Source organism: Osmia lignaria, chromosome 12 (genome assembly GCF_051020975.1).
Source record: "Osmia lignaria lignaria isolate PbOS001 chromosome 12, iyOsmLign1, whole genome shotgun sequence".
Taxonomy (NCBI): domain Eukaryota; kingdom Metazoa; phylum Arthropoda; class Insecta; order Hymenoptera; family Megachilidae; genus Osmia; species Osmia lignaria.
Window position 1 is genome coordinate 9,631,574 of NC_135043.1, and position 20,587 is coordinate 9,652,160.

The window sequence follows — 20,587 nt, forward strand, 5'->3', positions numbered from 1 at the left end:
TGCATTAAAGAATAATCCCAAATTTTATCAAAGTAATTGAATAATGGACATTAATAGACTGATTTTTAATTGTTTCGTATAATTGATTCATTATAGAGCTTCGTTAAGTGCAACAGAGACAGGTATTTAATACAATGTATTATTATCAATTTTCAATTTATAATATTTCTTTGCGATACAAAAATCATATAACAAATAAAATTTACGTATCCTAACTGTACAGCTTATCCCGCATAATATTCGTACAAAAGTATTTAAGGCAAAGTTATCTTTAACGACCCGCGCTTTAATTATTATTCCCTAATAATTCCGCCAACAACCAAGAGGACGCTTCTTTGTGATGTTGCTTTATATGATTTCTTAAGTATCTTTTCTGACCGAATTTCATACCGCATTTACAATCAAATGGTTTCTCATCGTTGTGTATAGCCCGATGTCTAACGACTTCTCCCTTAACAGAAAATGTTTTACCACAAATTTCGCACGCGAAAGCTTTGATACCGGTATGCGTAGTCTCGTGATGAGTTAATCTTTGCCTGCTTCTGAAATGTTTTCCACAGTACGAACATTTGTGAGGCTTGTAATCCGTATGTACACGATTATGAATATAAATCGAATTCAGTGTACGAAACATTTTTGGGCAATGTTCGCAAGCATACGGACGTTCACCGGTGTGAATCCTTCGGTGATCATCTTTAGCTCCTTTATTCGCGAACGCACGACCGCAAATGTCGCAGGCGTACTTCTTCAACCCTTCGTGAACGTCCCTTATATGTCTAGCTAGATCTTGTTCGATTCGATATGATTTCCCGCACAAGTCGCATCTGCAAGGTCGTTTATCAGAATGGACACGAATATGCCGTAAAAATCCACGTTTCGTGAATATGATCTTTTTACACGTGTCACACTTGTACGAGACACGATCGTTGATTATTTGCTTAGCTTTATTTACGAGTTCCGTTTCTTCTGGATTTTGGATTCTGTTCACGTCGGAATGTCTGTTTATGTGTTTCTTTAATTCAGATTTCTTCGTGAAACTTCTCTCGCACAAATTGCATGTGTAACTTGAAAATTGTTCTGTATCAACTATATTTCCATCGAACACCTCATCGCCCTTCTTTGTTTCGTTCAAGCATTCCACAGTTTTATTTTCAGAGATGAACTTTGAATTTTGATTATCAGAATTGTGCATCGATATGTGTTCCTCGAAATCGTTCTGCTGACCGTTGTACACGAGCTTGCAATACTGACAGTAATGCATCTGAGTCTCGTGCTCGGCGTTCATATGATCTATGAAATATTTCATGTTTACGAAGACGACATCGCATTGAGCGCATTGGATGTATTCTACCTCCTCAGCGTTTGTACTTTCGCTATCGACTGTAGGCATTTGTACGATCTCGTCAGTGTCGGTCTTCCACCTGCAAAATAAACATGTCGATATCATGCTGATCGAATGCTAAGTCTTATGTAAATTCTTGCTGCGGTTCTTCGAATACGTTCTTCATTGAATTTCATACGAGACGAACGTGTTACACTGTTGCTCGTTGCAAACGCGTTTACGACTAGGTACAGCCCTTTGCTATTTTTTCTCGCACAAGGAACATTTGTGAGAAAAGATTTTTTTAATTGAATTATTTATGAACGTGCAGAGATGCCTTTTGTTTCTACGATTTTGAAATCTTTCTCCTGTACAGATTCTTCTATAGATGTCTCAGAGCTACCGATGCCAAGAAAACTTTTTTAATTTCTCTTGAACGTCATAGATGTGTCCGCCCAGACGGGCAACGAAAGCTTTTCCCGCATCGATGACAAATGTATGATTTTTCCTCGATGCGAGGTGGTCAATTATTTTCGTGCCAATTCCTCTCGATTCTTCTGAACATTATTTTACTCGAATCACTGTCTGAAAGCAGTAGCATTCTCAAATCGTTATCACGTCTTTCCGTATTTTCATTTTCTTGCCAGAAACGCTTGGCTCCTGTTTAACATCGAGTTTCATCAGTTCACAATTACACCTGAAAAGAGAGCATTGCTAAATTACTTCACAGAAGCCACGAATGCGGTTGTACTATGATTACTTTTCTTATGATTAACTAAATAGCGTTTCTGTCGAAACGAAAGGTCGCACTCGTTGCATTGCCACGGTTTCTCGTCGAAATGTATCAGTCGGTGTCGTTTCAGCTCGTATTTTATACGGAAACATCGGCCGCATATGTCGCACGCGTGCGGCTTCTCACCGGTGTGTTTAGTTATGTGAACCATAAGCGACGGTCTCGTTCGAAAGCTGTGCTCGCAGTGATTGCATTTGAAAGGAAATACGTTCGAGTGAGTACGATTGTGCACGAAGAGAGAAGCTTTCTGCTTAAATGATTTTCCGCAGACGTTGCAAACGTACGGTCGTTCACCGGTATGAATTCGTTTATGATCCTCGACGTTGCGCTTCGTAGAGAACATTCGTCCACAGATATCGCAAGGAACATTCTTAATCCCCGCGTGGGTGTCCCGCAAATGTCTTGCCAGGCCCTGGTTCACGCGAAATTGTTTCCCGCAAAGATGACAAGTGTACGGACGTTCCCCTGTGTGTATACGTACATGCCAGGAAAACGTGTACGGCGAGTAAAGATTTTTACCGCATTCGTTACAATGATAATACACTTTTCCATCGACCTCCATTCTGGCACGCATCACCGTCTCGCGATCGGCGCATTTCAATTTTTTATCCTTCTTCCCGTTGAATTCCGGGTGAGATTCCATCAAATGCAACTCGAGTAATTTCTTCTTTTTACTTGTATAATCGCAATACACGCAGGGATGCGATTCCACTCTTTTCCTTTTATGTTTATGAAATAAATTCCAGTTCTTCCGATTTTTGTCCTGTACGCTTTTCTCCTTGGGACTTTCGGTACGTTGTGAATCGTCGTACATTTTGAATAACGGCGCTGTCTCGTTCGAACAATTTCGAGGGGGTGACAATGTTTTTATCATTTCTGCCATATCGAAATCCGTACTATCGTCGTTGTCGAACGAATCGGTACTTTCGTTCGTCTCGTTTGTGCTCTCTTGAACATTTATCTCGTCGAATTTCTGAGGAACTGTACAATCGTTATCGGCCGTCTGCCATGAGCAGTACGCGGTGAAGGATTTCTTCCGAGGTAGACCAAACCTGGAAAAATAATAAATGTACCAGGATTTGAATACTCTTGGTCTGTTCGTATAATCGAAGAACTATCTGTGTAGAAGTAAACGATATAAAATGCACGTTAACATGCTCGTAAGGTTTCAATGTGTCTGCTTTTAATGTGATTATTTAAGTAACGTTTCTGTCGGAAAGCTAGGCCACACGTGGTGCAAGCAAATGGTTTGTTCTCCGAGTGAATTAACTTGTGTCTGACGAGTTCTGATTTCACTCTAAATCTTTTCGAGCATACGTCGCAATCGTGTTTCATCTCCCCTGTGTGAGTGGTCACGTGGGCCAGCATTTGCTGCCTTCTACGAAACTTTTTGTTACAGTAAGAACAGGGATGCGGAAATTCGTCCGTGTGTAATTTACTGTGAATGTACAAGGATGCTTTCGATTTAAAAGCCTTTCCGCACGAATCGCACACGTAAGGCCTTTCGCCGGTATGCGTCCTACGATGATCCTCTCTCGTCGCTTTCGATGCAAATGATCTACCACAAATGTCGCAGGTGAAATTTTTAAGCTTCGCATGTACGTCTTTGAAGTGCCTGGACAGGCCACCGGAATCCCGAAATTGCTTGCCGCATACGTGACAAGTGAACGGTCTTTCGTCCCTATGAATTCGCATGTGTCTCAAGTAAGAGTCTTTCAATCTAAAACATTTTCCGCATTCGATGCATTGGTAAGATTCTTGAATCTCGACGACACCTTTCTGCTTCGTATGCTCGCAAGAATGATTAGAATCGTTCGAATCGCTACAGCATATTTTACACTTTCCTTTTACTCTTTTGCTTCCATTTCTTGTGTTCCGAGGATTCGATTCCTTGCACGTTTCATCGTCTAATTTTAGTTTCTCTAAGCTGTCCGACTTGTAACGTCTATCCAATGTCCGACAGCTGTCTAATATCCGTGAATCCTCAACTTTTACCTCAATGTCATTTTTCTGAAGCGAATCAGATATATCGTTAGGTTGATCGAGTGTCGAATTCATCACTGTGACCCACATCGAATCGTAATCCCCGTCGTCCATACATTTTTTTTTATCTTGTAGCTGGTATTTATTTCTGTATGGCTTCCGAAAAATATTCTGCGTGTCTAGAAACACCTTAAACGGTGTCTGCATATTACCGGACCTGTAAAACAGTCAATACTTGTCTTTGGATTTGCAGCTATACGATGCGGAAGATTGTTCTTGTTTCAATCCGATTATCAATGGCTCTTGAAAAACATTATCTTTCTTGACAACCTTCAAAGTCTAACCGTTGTATTTCATAGTCACATTTTCATTTTCGTTGTACGTATGTATAAATATTTTTCATAACAGACTCACAGTAATCCTTGTTCCATGTTTCAAATACAAATAGCCAACGTGTTATTAAAGAGCAGTTCTTTAATTTGTACACAAAATTTATTTATCCATTTCGTATTCACGATGAAAAATTATTATGAAAAAGTGAATCATACTATTACATGAAAATATGTACTGGTCAGTAATTATTAAGATTAATTTATAAAGGGCATTTTTTCTGCACGTTCAATGTATATATTATACAGATACAATGTATCATGAGTTTGTTTTATCTTTAATTAAAATAATTCATTACCTGTCCGAATCATTAACAGATGATTCTTCCGAAACTTCATCCTTTACTACGGTATCTTGTGGCTGATGCTAAAATTAAACGAATTATTGAAGAAGTATCAAAATTAGAGATGCTAGAAAAATAAGTAGATGAAGCAAGTGTAACAACGTGTAAAACGTTATTAATCCAAGTTTTTCATACTTACAAGAGATTCTGTTACATTAGATACAGATGTAGTATCCTCCTGTGTAGAAGCCTCCAATTTTTCTAAACTCTATAAAATTAATATAAACTTACTGAAATCAATCATTTCTTTTACTAGGAGGGAAAGAAATAATAACATACTTGTTTTTCTTGTAAAGCATCTTGCATTTCCAGCAATCTTCTTTCCGCATTCAAACATCCTTCTGATAGCTCGTGCCATGCTAATAATGTAGCAGCACAATGATAACATAATTGTAATGGAAGTGTATCATTTTCAGATACCTATGAGAGATATTTAAGCAACGTTATGTATGCAAATGTAATGTATACATAAATATATCTAAATGAATACCTGTATCGGTAGATATTTATGTATTTTGTTACACAAATCATGTTGTAATCCTTCCCCTTCAAATATTGGAATTATATGATCATTGGTATTAGCGCATACTCTGCACAAATTAGACCAAGACAATCGTTCTTCAGACTGTGTTACCGTTGATTCCTCATTTGAAACTTCAATCACATTTTGGTGCTCGTCTTGAACATTTGTCACTACAAAAAATCCTTCCTCACTTTCCAATTCGGTATGGCTATTTTCAGTCACCATGCTCTTTACGGTTTGAATCAAAAGTGAATCCTCTCCGCATGATTCTAGCATGATAGAATTTTCAGAATCCATGGTATCTGAAACGCATAAACGATATAGTACTTTTGCTGCTGCAATTTCTATTAAAAAATGTATCTAATGCTTTCATCAAAGTTTTATACACACTTACGAAAAAATGTATTAACATAACAAATGTATTCTGTTATAAAAATATAAATGCAGAATTTCACGTACTTTATGTACGTGCGTTTATGAACTAAGAATTACGCGAACTTAAATTTCGTTTTAATCGGATTTCATTTTCTTTCAAACACCATCAAACGCTATACTTGTAAGATTTCAGTTACAACTTAATTTACCATTTCTCAAAAATCAGAACTGTCATTTTTATACATACATATTTTACAAATCACATATCTTTTTTCTTTTTTATCATCATTATAAGTGTTTATAAATTATTGCAACTCTTCGGGGTATTTCAACGCCGACTAATTTCTTTATACAATAAAAAGAAGAGAAAAAAACGATATTGATATACGTATCAAAATGTAACTGATTTAATTGAATTAGTTTCATTAAGATTTCACTACGTAGTTGCAGTAAATTGTTAAAATTTTACACAATTCTTTTTAACATAATGATACGCGCCATTAATAGAAGGATTTTATGGAAAAGCCGACGCGAACAGATGTGAGGTAACGTTTCCAATTCCTAATACAATGTTCATTATTTTCTGAAAGCTGTATACAGTGGCTAGTGTTACTGTATATTGGCGTATCATTTGTGTTTTGGGGTCTCCGAAACCCCGGATACCATACTGTCGGTATGTAGATTGCTTGGAGCTATGGGGTCTCCGAAACCCCAGATACCATACTGTCGGTATGCAGATTGATTGGAGCTATGGGGTCTCCGAAACCCCAGATACCATAATGTCGGTACGTAAAGAGATTCGTTATTGCTTTGGGGTCTCCGAAACCCCAGATACCATAATGTCGGTATGCAAAGAGATTCATTAATGCTTTGGGGTCTCCGAAACCCCAGATACAATAATGTCGGTATACAGGGAGAATCAACGGTGCCTCGGGGTCCCAGACACCCCAGGATCGAATCAGGTCGTACCCATTACTAGCCCGAACAAGTTTGTTTCATGATTTGTTCGTTTTTCGTTCTTATATTTCGCTAGATCCGGTCAAACCCATCACTATTCCGAACAAGTGAGTTTCACGATTTGTTCATTTTCCGTTCTTATATTTCGCTAGATCCGTTCAAACCCATCACTACCCCGAACAAGTAAGTTTCACGATTTGTTCGTTTTTCGTTCTTATATTTCGCTACTTGCTTCTGGATTCCTGAGAACCCCAAGACCGCAACCGGGGTCCCGAGAACCCCAAGATTGCACGCGGGGTCCCGAGAACCCCAAGATTGCATGCGGGGTCCCGAGAACCCCAGAATTGTATCTGGGTTCCTGAGAGCCCCAGAATTGTTATCTGGGTTCCTGAGAGCCCCAGAATTGTTATCTGGGTTCCTGAGAACCCCAGGAGTGGTATCCGGGGTCCTTGGCACCCCAGGAGGATACTCGGGGTCCCTGAAACCCCAGATACCATATTGTCGGTATGTAAAGAGTCATTTGTGCTTTGGGGTCTCCGAAACCCCAGATATCATAATGTTAATATCCAAAAAGAGTTATCGTTGCTTTGGGGTCTCCGAAACCCCGGATAATGTCAGGACCGTATGAAGAGGTGTACAACCAATATAAATTTTTTCCAGAGTTTATTTAATTTACTTCATTTATTTTTTTTTGTTTAATAAATGAGCTCATCAAAGCGGATAACATTTATGATTATATTCCACTCCTGGTTCCCCGCCGAGGACCCCATTTATTTTATTTTTTCCAGTTATTTATATAATTTTATCCCTCATTATAGGCCAAGGCCATCTCAGGAACCCATACATCCCTGCATTCCTTCCATCGCAGCATTCCTTACATCCCTGCAACCCTTAAATACCCCCCCTTTTTTTTTTTTTTTTGTTTAACGTGGTGGAAATCTTCAGAAAGACACCTTCAGCCCCCCTGTGGAGGGGCTGGAGGTAGTGTGGGATTTTTACCCACTAAAACCACCACGGTGGCCTGCAGTAGGTGACCTGCATGCAGAGACCTCTTTCATTTGGGGTGTTTAGGACCCCTTAAATCATTACCCCTCGAAAACAAAGTCTTGTACATCTGTAAAATAAAGGTTTCATTTTATATCATTCAAAACAATTGTAATATCGGGAAAAATATTAATATTCAGTAGTAATCAATACAAGAGTGCTATTAATTTAATAATTGTTCTTTTGTAGATGAAAATGAGTCTTATTTATTAAAAATGTTAATATCAGTGACATAAGAGTTATTAAAAAGGGTTAAATTATTCCGAATTGCTGTAATTCATGTTTAGTCATTAAAATGCCTACCACAACTTTACATAAATTTATAACATTTATAGGACTTATGTCGATATTGCATGCAGCTTATTCAGCAGCTCAACGTATGTATTATTCGTATACTTAAATCTTATTTAATTGCAGTAGAATACCTACGAGATTATAATGTTTCACGTTTGATATTTAATCTAATCTCGTGGAACCAATGTTCTTATAGATCGTACGTATTTACGAATAACCGAACAAGAATTTACTACTTTACCAATAGATGTAAGTATCAAATAACATTAAAAATTATATAAAGTTCATAATTACTAATGAATAATGTTATTTCTTTAGATTTTAATACAGGGTATTGTCAGTTTATTTATGGTTATGTATGGCGTAATGTATATTGCGGGTGATTTCAAAGAGATCCGAGCAGTAGTTGATCTGGAAAATAAATCTTGGGAAACGTTAAGAAATCTTCCATCATTCCAAATGTTCAGTCATCGAGGAAGATCTTTATCTCCATATTATTCACAATAGCACTTGTGTTAGTAATATTTATTTCAAAATGTAATTTTTGTAAAAAACTAATGTACTCATGATACATTCATAGAGAATTGCAAATGAAGTAACAAATAAAACATTATGACAGCTTTGCAATTTGAATATTTATTATTAGTTCTATCATAATGTAGATAACAAATAAAGGAAAGTGCAATCCTCTGCATTGCTAGCCTTAAATCATGTATTTAAAAATATGTGTAAATGTACATATAATTTTTAAACACAGCAGTAAAATACAAATAAACGGAATATGATAATTTCGTTTCTCTTTTTTTCACCCATGTGTTGTATATTTATTTTATGCAAAACATCATCAATGAATGAATAATAAAAGTGAAATTCTATATAAAGACATCACTTTTTCTGTTTCTTCTTTTCAGCTTCTGCTTCTTTTTCTTTTTCAATTTCGGTGACATAATCCCCGATAGTATCTGAATCTAACATCTACAATATAAAAAACATTTGAAAGTAATGTAGTTTTTTGTATAAATAAGAAAACAGGTGTAGAAGTTATACCTGTAATGGTTGACCACGCCGCATTACCGCGATTTCTAAATTCTTTTTCCCTGACTGTACCACTTCCAATAATGCTCTAATAGCTAGTTTTATGGTTCCTTTTTCTGTTGCTACTTCTTCTGGCGTGTAATACTTTTGCAAAAATTCGTGAACAGTCTTAGCACTTCGACCTGTCGCGTTTGCCTTTACAAAACGAAATCAAGAATAATTTTCTTTAGTGTTTCTCTTTCTTTTTCAAAGTAACAAATATTCTGCAAAAAAATATACCTTCCATTCATAATAAATGCCTGAGGGTTCTGTTTGATATAAATGTGGAATACCATCGTAATCAAACCCAGCTAAAAGGCACGATATTCCAAAAGGTCTTCTACCATTACTTTGCGTATACTTTTGTTTTAAACCTACAGATAATTAATAAATTATTTTCAATTATCTCATATGAATAATAAAATACATGTACTCACTTGCAATATATCTAGTTATATATTCCAATGTAACAGGATCTTCTACAGTTAAACGGTGACTTTGGCATTCTATCTGTGCACGATTAATTAATACCCTTGCATCTGCAGTTAAGCCTTAAGAAATAAAATGATTGACATTAAAGGATGATGAACTAGTAAATTAATCCTTAATCTGATATTTTGTATCTAATTTATCTGAGATCGAACCTGCAAATGCCATTACAACATGATCATCCAAAAGACATATTTTACGAACTGTTCTTTCTTCTTGTAATTTTGCAATAGATTTTTTCTCAACTCCTAAAACGACTACATCGTTACCACGAACGCCAACCTGAAATGAATTGAAATTTATTGAAACATACTTTTTTAAAATGAATGAATGTTTACATTTCAACATGCAAATATTACTTTAATTTTACAATTCAAGTATAATCAAGTGCCGTTTTAGAAACATTCATCCAAAAGAAGATGTACTTAATCCAATAAAAGTGTATAGAAAACGGCATAAAGTTGATTGCAAACACCAAACAGGTTAAGTATAATTTGTCACCGTACCGCTGAGGAACCTTTCCTAACAGCTTCTTGCGCGTATTCCACTTGAAGTAAATGTCCATCAGGCGAAAATACTGTTATCGCCCTATCGTATCTTGCTGTCATTGTTTTAAGTTTTTAAAAATTATATTGAACTACTTAACACACAAAATGACTTCGCCGTTTTTCAAAGAGGTTGCTATTCATCCGCAGCACTGATTCTACGTCTTACCGGTAGAGGGTAACGTGACGTGAAAATGCAACTTAATTCTTTTTGATTTTTAATTGATCTTTCTATGATGGATCATGGAACATTGCCTTTATTTTACGAAAAAAAAGGATATTTCAGATATCGATCTCTACATATTCCAGTTTTTAAATTAAAGGAATGGCTTAAGCGGTATGTAATACATGCAGAATTTAAAATTTGTCACTCGGAAAATGCTAGAGAAGTGATTTCCAGGTGAGAATCTATTTCGTTTGAAAAGAAAATGTAAATATATTTAGCAATAAATTCACAAGATTTTAATCGCTCATTAATTATAACATTTATAATTGCATTTCGCAGATTTCAGTAAGGTATATTGAGTTTAGAAACAGAAGCGAATATAAGAAAATACTAAAAAGACTGCAAAAGCAGTGATGCAGGATTTAAGTAAGCGTATATATGCATAAAAAGGAACTCGCTTACTCGTTCCATGTACAGGGGAGAAAGTGTAAGAAATTACGGTTTAAAAAAACCTAAAAAAGATGATAAAATAGTATTTTGAAAATACTCGAAGAAACTGATTGAATTTAATGTTGCGAATGTGTAAGAGTAGTGGGGATGAACAAATAGAATCTGTATTGTAACCAGTATAAGAGGCAACGATCGGCTTGGTGAAACGTTTAGTCAAGGTTTAATGTTCTTCAGTGCCGTGTTTGCTCACGCAACATGATCGGGTTGGTAAAGTTTTCTAATCCTCACGCTTTATCTAAATCGTTTTACGAACGACTTTTCTTCGTTGGATTTTCTTTCCGCTTGATGGACCATAGTGTAGGATCATCACCGTTGGCGCATCATCTCTATCGATCATAGTTGCGCGTAACAGTGCGAAAATTAAATAATTTTTCACGCAAATGTGCTACGTTCGATGATTATTTAATTAAGTGCCTTTACACGCTATATTACACCCAGTTAATTTATTAGAACGCGAAGACAGTGAAGTTCTTCAACACAATCACGTTACCTACGTGATTGTACATTTTACACAACGGTTGTAAATGAAATTGACCGATAACAATTGCATCATTGACTATTACCTCGTCTTCGAGATCAATTGCATTACATAAAAGATATTTCCTTGCAAAATTATACGCAAACGTGAATCTCAACGAATCGTTGTTAAATCTTATTTCTCTGATTTACAAGTGTTATATTCTTAGATACTATCCGTAGAAAGATACAAAGTAAATTAGGTAGATAACTAAGTAGACGTATCATTTTCACCTGATCGTAATCACTGATATCGCAGACGGATCGAAAATTAATTCGAATTATAATATCGAGTTTTTCTTCCTTTCTGTATTAATAATTTTTATGAAAATATTATACAGTTCACCCGGTGGATGTAAAAAAAATATTTGTAATTTTATAGATTGCATTGTTTCGCGTACAATTATTGTCACAATAATTGTCACTTATTCTATTCGAAGGATAAACTGTAATCGAAAGTGACGAGGAACGAGTTAATCGTGTCAGCGATACAGGCGCTTGCCACGCGCCTCTACGTCTTCTAATAAATTGCATCAAGATATTCGTTAAGACTAGGAAGAAGACGATTACCATTTCGCAAAAATAACACTGTATAGTTCTTTTCGAATCGAAATTTAAATTAAACGAATTTACATTGAATAACAGGTTTAAAGCTATCGTTTCGTAATTATCGACCGAATCAGCTGAATACATTATTTTGCACAGAGACTAATTGATTTGCAAAAAATAATTTCCATGATATCGCACAGAACGATCAGTCGAAAAGATCGACTGTAAATAAACTTGAAGTAGTTGTGCATCTTGTTTTCAACGATACACAATCTCTATTTGGAGAGGCTTAAAAGGAATTACCTTAAAAAGTATTCAAAGATTTATCGTCAAAATATTCTGTTTTCGCGTTCCTTCGTTTCGAAGATTAATTCAATCATTCCTTCCTATGCAGACTAAGCAAAAAGAAGATCCTAATATATGGGGTGAGCATCGCTATAATTTTAGCCGTGGTCTTAGCGATAATAATCGTTTTACTCGCTAACAATTCAGCAAATGGAGAGGGTTCGGACAGTAACTCGTACAGCGGTACTTATAAACAGGTACGGTATCGATTATCCTAATTGTTGATCGAACGATCACCAAAATAAATGTTATTTTATAGGGAGCGGTATCGACAAACGGGCAGGAATGCGCCCAAATCGGTGCGGATATGCTTATCAGGGGCGGCTCAGCCGTGGATGCAGCGATAGCTGCGCTTCTGTGCGAGGGAGTCGCCTCTTTGCACAGGTAATTCTTTAATTCGATAATCAACAGATTCTCATAATTCTTTCGTTTACATTTTTCATTTCCCGTGTTTCTCATTCGAACGATTAGTATGGGATTAGGTGGTGGATTTTTAATGACAATTTGGGATGGAAAGAAGGCGAGTTATTTGGACGCGCGTGAAACGGCCCCGTCCAAGGCGGACAAAGACATGTTCCAAGGTGACTCAAAATTATCACTGCGCGGTATGTCATTACCTTTTATATTCTTATCGACAAGGAATGTATCTCGTCAATGCACGCGCGTTACACTGATACCATTTACAATAGGCGGTTTAGCGGTTGCTGTGCCTGGCGAACTCCTCGGTTATTGGGAAGCACATCGAAGATACGGGAAACTACCGTGGTCCGAATTGTTCGAACCTACCATTTCTCTATGCCACAATGGATCGCGCATAAACAATTACCTGGCTAATTATTTGAAGAGCAAGGAACCATTGATTAAAGAGGAAGAATCTTTGGCAGAGATTCTTATAAATCCTGCTACCAATTCAACCTGGAAGGTGAACACGTTTTTTTATTTCTTCATTCATCCCTCCATTTCTTTATTTATTTATCGATGACGATGGAAATTGGCTCGCTGTTAGGTAGACGATAGAATAAAAAGGCCACGTTTAGCGGAGACGTTGAAATTGATCGCGAGGCACGGACCAAATATATTTTACAACGGCGTTATAGGGGACATTTTGGTCGAGGAGTTAAAGGCCTTCAATGGAATCATCGAGAAGGAAGATTTACAAAATTACAGGTTTGTCGGTGTTCGAGCACTGGACTCACGATAACTCTCACCTTCCTATAAAATACCCAACACTTTTCCCTCCGGGGGCAGATTTTTCCGGACCATCTTAGGACTAGAGTCTACTTTTGTCACGACGAATATTGTATTAAAAACTGAAAGAATACATTGAACTCGTTGCAGAGTAAAATGGATGGACCCTATCGAATCCAAGGTTGGAAATTTGATCATGTACACTGCACCGCCACCGGGCTCGGGGGCGATTTTAACCTTCATTATGAACGTGCTGAACGGTTTGGTACCGAACAAGGATGTTCGGGTGATGTGGCAATATTTCGTGGAAACATTTAAATGGGCTTACGCCAGGAGGACAGAGTTGGGTGATCCTGCTTACGTTAACGTTAGTAAGTCGACATTTTATATTATCTCATAGTCAGCAGGGATATTTATACGCAATAAAATATACATTTGTAACAACAAAGGAATTAAAAATGCTTCATTGTATCAGATAAGTACATGCGTGATAAGCGTCGGTTTAATTTTCTTCTGTTCAAAAATATTACGAGCTTATTGAATGCCTGGTATTTGTGATAAGGGATTGATATCGGAGATAATTTGAAAACCGTATTATTTTCGGGGTCTGATCGATAACTTGGAATATTTCCTATTAATTGCTCCTGACGTAAATTATACCGATTTAACTTGTTGCACGTGTGCCACGCATTTTAGCTAATCTTTCAGAACGTAACGTTGAAATGTTCGCAATCTTTTCAGCTTCTGTACTTAACAACTTGACGTCTACCGAGTATGCTAATACGATACGAAGAAAAATAAAAAGCGATAAAACGAGTAACGATCCAAAGTATTACGGCGCTGTCACGGCTTTGCGCGAAGATCACGGAACATGTCACGTTTCCGTTTTGGCCCCTGACGGTTCCGCTGTGTCCGTAACATCCACCATAAACCAGGTGTACGTTAAGCCCCTTATATTTATGCTATCTAATCGAAGTCGTGAATGGAATATTTTATATTACACGTTGTATCATGATTTCACAGTTTCGGCGCGATGATACGTTCACGAAAGACTGGAATAATATTCAACGATGAAATGGATGACTTTAGTTCACCGAACGTAACCAATGGCTTCGATCTACCTCCTTCGCCGGCGAATTTTATTCAACCTGGGAAAAGGCCGCTGAGTTCTATGAGCCCAGCGATAGTTGTAAGCGTTTCGCTGTAACTTTCGTATCCGACGAATGTATCGCGTATACAAATAATTTTTTTCTTTTCTTTCTAAAGGTAGATGAAAGCGGAAATGTTCGTTTGGTAATCGGTGCCGCGGGCGGCGCAAAAATTACGACAGCAGTCGCAACGGGAATGGCATTAAATCTTTGGTCAGGATACAGTATAAAAGAGGCGATCGACGCGAACAGAATTCATCATCAGGTAAATGGAAAGTCGTAATTTGATATGAATGCTATTACATCACTGACCACGCAACGTGATCTTAATTACAAATTAATTAAAATTGCAGCTAATTCCAATGGCTGTTCAAACCGAGAAAGGCTTTGCTCCAGACGTGTTACAATATTTATCTAGCATCGGTCATAACGTTACCACTTTCTCAGGAATTGGAAGCGCTGTCACAGCAGTAACCAGAGAAAATGGAAAGATATTTGCTAGCTCGGATCCTCGCAGAGAAGGAAGAACTGCAGGCTTTTAAACGATCGTTAATTATTATTGATGGACGAAACGAAACGCATGAGCGAAACGAATCAGGATAGAGGACCGACGTTCTGTCCTTAATTAGTTTATGCGAGATACCATATCAACCAGCAATGTTAAGTAGTAAGACTCCAATGAGAGATTACTGAAGAATGTGGCGGTACAATTTTACACGCCCAGTTGGAAATTACAGAGTGACCTTTTCATGTCTGTTTAATAAACATTTCAAAAAGTATTAATAGAATAGGAACAATATAGAGATGTTAATGATTACTAATAGAATAGATGTACGTTGTTTTAAACGTAACATTAGGTTCAATTGTTGAATTTGTTATTACATTATTTCGTGTATTTAACTTTTTAATAAATATTTCTAGAAAAGGAAACAGTTATAAAAAAAAAATGTATTTAAAATAAGAGATCTATAAATAAATGTAATACTTTGAGTATACTTCATACCGTTGCTTGATCTTTCCACGTTTGTATTAACATGCTCATCAAATGTCATCGATACGAGAATCTGATGGCTAATTTTTATCGTGTATAATATTATATTAAATGATTTACGAACTATCACTTTCAGAAAGTTCAGCTTCCTTTTTCACTTTTCTTACGCAACGTTTTACCTTTTTAGTTTTGTATAATCCTTGTTTTGATTTTCTAAGTACTTCGATTGCGTGTAATTTTTTCTTTAAAGCATTCGCTTTATCCTTTTCCCTTTGCGGTATATATTCTTCGACATTTTTATCGTTGTTAACAGCAACGTGACTAATCTTAGGTTTATTGGAATCATCGCCACATGGTTCGCTTCTCTTTTTCTTTCGGCCTTCATTCAAAGCTTTCAACTTCCGTTTCGGGGCTTCTTGTCGAGTATCCTCTGTAGTTTCAGGGTTCTCTGGATTCTCTGGGTTCTCTGCGTTGTTTAATCTTTGCACAGCTTTCTGTACTCGTTTACTCAAAGTCATCTCAATCGACTGTGGAACGGTTTGCAACTTGAAATACATATCTATTAATTTTTGAGTTTTCTTTTCTTCTAATCTTTTCAACACCGGTGTCATAATTGCATTGAATTTGCTTTTGTCCCAAGCAAATTTTCTTTTCGTATAATCGTATAACAGTACCATGTTAGGTTTACCCCAAGTGAAACATTCTTTCGAATCGTCTATTTTTGGGAAAAGATATGCCTGTACCACAGCCTGGCTTGGAAATCCTATGTAGAAAATGATAATAAATCTAACTTAAATACGTATAACAATAAAACAATTGCCGCATACCTTTATGAATTTTTAAGTTTTGCAGTTTGTTTCGCAAACCCGCTTTCCCGGGAGCTGCGACTTTACCAGTTTCCACCCACGAACAGAAGTCTGTTAAACCCTGCAACAGGTCGTCACCTCCTGATGGAAACGCTGCTAATACTTCTAAGGCAGTGACAGGTCCAATGCCGTTTAAACCTGTAGTATAATCGCTACCGACTAAAAGCGCAAGTCGTATCATTTCGTTTCGGGTCAATTCTAGAAGACATTTATTAATTATCTCAAACTTTCGAATACCTTCTGCGTTTAACAGAAAGACGTTTAACTTACTAAAATGATGCTGTATGTCGCCTGAACAAAACTGAAGGACTTTTTTATTATTATTGAAAAAATTTTTATAAACGCACTGTCCTCCAAATAGCCAAATATCCGAATCGTCTGTAATTGTACCATCGGTGAGCTGGATTTGTTCCAAGTATGCGCATTGCGCCTCTGCTTCCATAGGCGCCACAATGTATGGTATTCCAAATAATCGTAGCAATTCCTATTCGATGAATGATTGTTATCATATTTCATTGGAAAAGCACGGTAATTATTTGAAATTATATGATTTAAACGTACCTGAGCTTCGGTCCGTATGCGATCAGAAATGTCGATTCCCTGCCTCTCGAATTTACCGATATTTGCCATTAACTCAGTTTGCTCATCCTCTAGACGTCCCTTTAAGGATAATAACTCGTCTTCGTTCACAGGTATAGGGCTTGTTTTCTCTATTACATTGGTTAGTACAGATTCATCTGTATTATCTTGCGCAGTATCCGTTTTAAACTCACTTGTATGTTCCATATCATTTGTCTCCTCCATTTCATTTTTTTCTAATTGTACATTTACATTTGTACCATTAGTATCATTTTTCATGGGTTGTACATCGACATCATTCATCTTTTTGATATCGGGCAACTGTTTGTCTTTAATTTCTTCTTCCATTGAATTCAAGGTTGTTTCTCGTTTGTTGAACAATTTGTCCATCGATTTTTCAAATAATTTGTTAAATAATAACTCTTGTGAATCTATTTTCGTATTCGGTTCACTGCTTGGCGCCTCAAATATATCAGCAAACATATCATTTTCGATTTTTTCATCGGATTTAAATTGTATTTCAAACCCTCCGCGTGAAGTGCTTTTATTAATACTAGTATCCATGTCTGACATTGATTTATCATCTATCTCTATAAAATCATCCGTATCTGAATCCGTTGAATTAATTATAGTTACTTCTGTTGACTTAACTTCGGATTTATTTGCAATATTTGATACCATCACTGATGGAAGGTTGATATTCATTTCTGTGTTTGAATTAGATAATTCTGTACTCGGTGTATCAAGTGATTTTATAATCTCTGTAGAATCGAGTTTTGCATTCTCTTCTTTATCTTCGGTTATCGAGGTTAAACGTTGCATGTTTAATAAATTATCTTTCTTCTCCAAGTCTTCTATTGCAAATGCATTAGTACATTTTTTATGATTGTCCTGTTTATTCTGTTCAAGAAGATGAAGAATTTGTTTTTCCGGTAATCCACTATACTCTAACATGTACGTCAAAGCTGGATTCGCAACATTTTTACCAAAATATTTTTTCGGTAATGGTCGCGATTCGTTCAAATCTACTTCCGATTCCGTATTACTGGTCGCTTCCATCGTTATTTCAATATCGTTGTCCCATTCATCGCTAAGTTCGTATTCATTCATATCATCACAAATTGATACAGTTTTACTACAACTAGCTACAACTTCATCGATTTTGTTAGCATTACTTGTATCAATCTTATCTATATTATTTGTATTGATTTTACCCGTGTCATTCGTATCGCTTTGATCCGTACTATTTGTATCAATTTTATCCGTGTTACTTGTATCGCTCTCATCGTTTGAATTAACATCATTGGTATTGTTTTTAATATACGCATTTTTATCTGAAACATGAAAATTATGAAGATAAAAAACAATCAATTGAAATATGAAAACTAATAACATCTATAACATACCACTGATATAAATTAGTCTAGTTGTACTGTCCGAAGCAACACGATAAGTACAGTTCTGACCAGTAGTATTTATACCCTGTTCTTTTAATAATTTATCTAATTCGTCCAATGTAAGTGTTTTCCCACCCATTTCCTTTTCTGCAGATTCTAAACTTTGTTGGACTAATCGACGTTTCAACAAACGTTTCATTTGATAACCAGAAAATTCGTGTGATTCCTGAATGGAAAGATGTTTTAAGAAAAGAACAAAGTAAACGTTTATTTAAAATTGAAAGTGTACAAGTACCCCGGGCATTTCGTGCAAACGACCCCATGAATTTTGCTTCCTAGTTTCCTTGAGATCGGTCAGGATTTCATAACGCATATCGGCTGGTAAAGCCTTGAATTCGGCACTGCTCACATCCACGTTATGAATGTTTCCGATCCATTTTGTTTGTTTACGCGGACTCAGCTCAACAGACGAATCGGAATCGGAATCATCGCTAAGACTTAATTGCGTTTTACTCGTGCTTGGTTCGTCTGGTAATTTGAAGATATCATCCTCGGGTTGCTTATTTTGCAAGTTTATAACTATTTCAGAAGGGCCACTTGTACTATCTTCACTCCCTGGATTGAGAACGGTTTTCACAGCAGAATGCTTTATCAAATTATTTATTAATTCTGTCCTCATCTGTTGGGCTTTATTCTTGGCCATAGATTTCTGCTTCCTGCGTAAAGCCTGTGAACACAAAAGAATAAGAGACTATTTTCTCACTACCCGGTTCCCACAGCAAACTAATTACATACAGACAATATTATAATCAAGATAAAAGTACAGTTTCATTAATACATGCATGCACAATGTATATACCTACTATGTTTTAGAAAGTTAAATTCAATAAAATTTATTAATTGCATCAAATTAAAGATATACTTACAATTGTGTCCTTTTTGAGCATTGGCACACCTCCATCAAATACAAAAACTGGTTTGATTCTGTAATACAAGAGTTTGCATATTCTATAGAATAAACCAATTAGATGTGCATTAGGTTTAGGATTACCAAAACGGTCCTGATATCCCTGTAATACTTGATGTATCCATATTGATATATCTACAAATATACAGAAGCATGTTATTCAGATAAATGTAAGTTAAATACATGCAACCGTATGTAAGTTTATCAACTTGAATAAATATATAAATATTTAAATATACCAATAGCTAATACTTTTCCTTCAAGTGTCTCCAAAGGAACCTGCTTTCCTGTTTTATCAAGTAAACGCCATAGACCGTAAACACCCATTGTGCCAGGTGGAAAATCTGCAAAGAAATGATATAATTAGCAAAATAAGCATGTATCACACTAGCTAATATAATGTAATACAGTGCATACTCTGTCCTTAACTTAAAATAACTGTATATTAACAACGAGATATGTTTGTAATCATTTATAACCTAAATACTCAATTAGTATAACAGAAGGGAAAAAGAAATTTCAATACATTAACATTTATATAAAAGTAACGTTATTTGTACTTATGTTGCACATATTAATATTACACGTCGTTAAATCGTTTGACTTTTATAGATTATTAAATATGTACCTCACTGTATACGTTTTCACCCAACCAGACATCGCACCACACCGGTCAGCTGATTACAAAAACAATACACTTGGATGCGCGCTTTTGACATTTCCATCTACTATTTGAAAAAACTGAACATTGTAAAATAAAAAGATAAAAGTAAGTTTGTAATTTATTTCATCAGATTTTGTAAACGTTATTGACGATATTTTGCTTTTATTAAAGTTTATTCAAATCAGTCCTATAAAATGACACATTTATTTATATATTGAAAGGGTTGATTATTTTTTTATTATTGTCCCTATATCATACGTAACCGCACCGATTTGTTAATTATCTGCGCGAATAATATTAAATTACAATAAAACTTGTTCGTATAAACGTCATGAAAACATAATAAAATTATCAATAGATGTTTAATAAATTACGGAATATGAATGTATATATAATTGTTTTCAAAAAATTCACGGTGTACATAATATGTATTTCTAAAAGTACTGTCCATCGGTTTATTTAAATAAAATTATATTTGCAATAGAGTAAAAACTAAGCTGATAGAACGTTAATTTGCCTAACCACATATTCGTCCTATATTACGCAGTATCAAGCTGTGGACGTTCATGT

At 36.0% G+C, this 20,587-nt stretch overlaps 5 protein-coding genes across 12 annotated transcripts; 2 read left to right on the forward strand and 3 right to left on the reverse strand.

Annotated features, from left to right (window-relative positions):
- Positions 1–285: 285 nt before the first annotated feature.
- Positions 286–6,322, reverse strand: LOC117602639 (uncharacterized). 4 transcript variants are annotated; one of them, XM_034320878.2, is made up of 7 exons: positions 5,748–6,318; positions 5,321–5,655; positions 5,110–5,250; positions 4,970–5,038; positions 4,786–4,853; positions 2,082–3,166; positions 1,279–2,018 (listed from the first exon to the last, which is right to left on the reverse strand). In XM_034320878.2, the coding sequence occupies exons 2-7, from the start codon at positions 5,648–5,650 to the stop codon at positions 2,002–2,004; spliced, it is 1,710 nt and encodes a 569-aa protein (XP_034176769.1). In that variant the 5' UTR covers positions 5,651–5,655; positions 5,748–6,318; the 3' UTR covers positions 1,279–2,001. The 4 variants fall into 4 exon arrangements, with proteins under 4 accessions (XP_034176766.1, XP_034176769.1, XP_034176767.1 ...); XM_034320875.2 differs by lacking the exon at positions 2,082–3,166 and having other exon boundaries at positions 286–1,421; positions 5,748–6,304; XM_034320876.2 differs by having other exon boundaries at positions 1,279–3,166.
- Positions 6,323–7,923: 1,601 nt separating this feature from the next.
- On the reverse strand, positions 7,924–10,296 carry Prosalpha4 (proteasome alpha4 subunit). The gene is made up of 6 exons (XM_034320911.2): positions 10,093–10,296; positions 9,742–9,868; positions 9,535–9,648; positions 9,338–9,471; positions 9,071–9,253; positions 7,924–8,998 (listed from the first exon to the last, which is right to left on the reverse strand). The coding sequence occupies exons 1-6, from the start codon at positions 10,192–10,194 to the stop codon at positions 8,909–8,911; spliced, it is 750 nt and encodes a 249-aa protein (XP_034176802.1). The 5' UTR covers positions 10,195–10,296; the 3' UTR covers positions 7,924–8,908.
- Positions 7,964–8,530, forward strand: EMC5 (ER membrane protein complex subunit 5). Its single transcript, XM_034320917.2, has 3 exons — positions 7,964–8,106; positions 8,220–8,272; positions 8,342–8,530. The coding sequence occupies exons 1-3, from the start codon at positions 8,025–8,027 to the stop codon at positions 8,528–8,530; spliced, it is 324 nt and encodes a 107-aa protein (XP_034176808.2). The 5' UTR covers positions 7,964–8,024.
- Positions 10,297–10,804: 508 nt separating the features above from the next.
- On the forward strand, positions 10,805–15,392 carry LOC117602640 (glutathione hydrolase 1 proenzyme). Of its 2 annotated transcripts, none has more exons than XM_034320880.2 (11): positions 10,805–11,010; positions 12,267–12,414; positions 12,477–12,601; positions 12,689–12,822; positions 12,907–13,139; positions 13,224–13,384; positions 13,556–13,776; positions 14,147–14,342; positions 14,429–14,594; positions 14,672–14,818; positions 14,907–15,392. In XM_034320880.2, the coding sequence occupies exons 1-11, from the start codon at positions 11,003–11,005 to the stop codon at positions 15,093–15,095; spliced, it is 1,728 nt and encodes a 575-aa protein (XP_034176771.1). In that variant the 5' UTR covers positions 10,805–11,002; the 3' UTR covers positions 15,096–15,392. The 2 variants fall into 2 exon arrangements, with proteins under 2 accessions (XP_034176771.1, XP_034176772.1); XM_034320881.2 differs by lacking the exon at positions 10,805–11,010 and adding an exon at positions 11,706–12,183.
- Positions 15,393–15,485: 93 nt separating this feature from the next.
- mus201 (rad2 superfamily protein mus201) lies at positions 15,486–20,558 on the reverse strand. Of its 4 annotated transcripts, XM_076691414.1 has the most exons (10): positions 20,540–20,558; positions 19,982–20,030; positions 19,593–19,697; positions 19,313–19,488; positions 18,682–19,113; positions 18,396–18,612; positions 16,972–18,323; positions 16,681–16,894; positions 16,372–16,608; positions 15,486–16,307 (listed from the first exon to the last, which is right to left on the reverse strand). In XM_076691414.1, exons 3-10 carry the CDS (start codon positions 19,678–19,680, stop codon positions 15,661–15,663), a joined length of 3,363 nt encoding a protein of 1,120 aa, XP_076547529.1. In that variant the 5' UTR covers positions 19,681–19,697; positions 19,982–20,030; positions 20,540–20,558; the 3' UTR covers positions 15,486–15,660. The 4 variants fall into 4 exon arrangements, with proteins under 4 accessions (XP_076547529.1, XP_076547532.1, XP_076547531.1 ...); XM_076691417.1 differs by lacking the exons at positions 19,982–20,030; positions 20,540–20,558 and having other exon boundaries at positions 19,313–19,370; positions 19,438–19,488; positions 19,606–19,697; XM_076691416.1 differs by lacking the exons at positions 19,982–20,030; positions 20,540–20,558 and having other exon boundaries at positions 19,313–19,370; positions 19,438–19,488; positions 19,593–19,678.
- Positions 20,559–20,587: the final 29 nt, after the last annotated feature.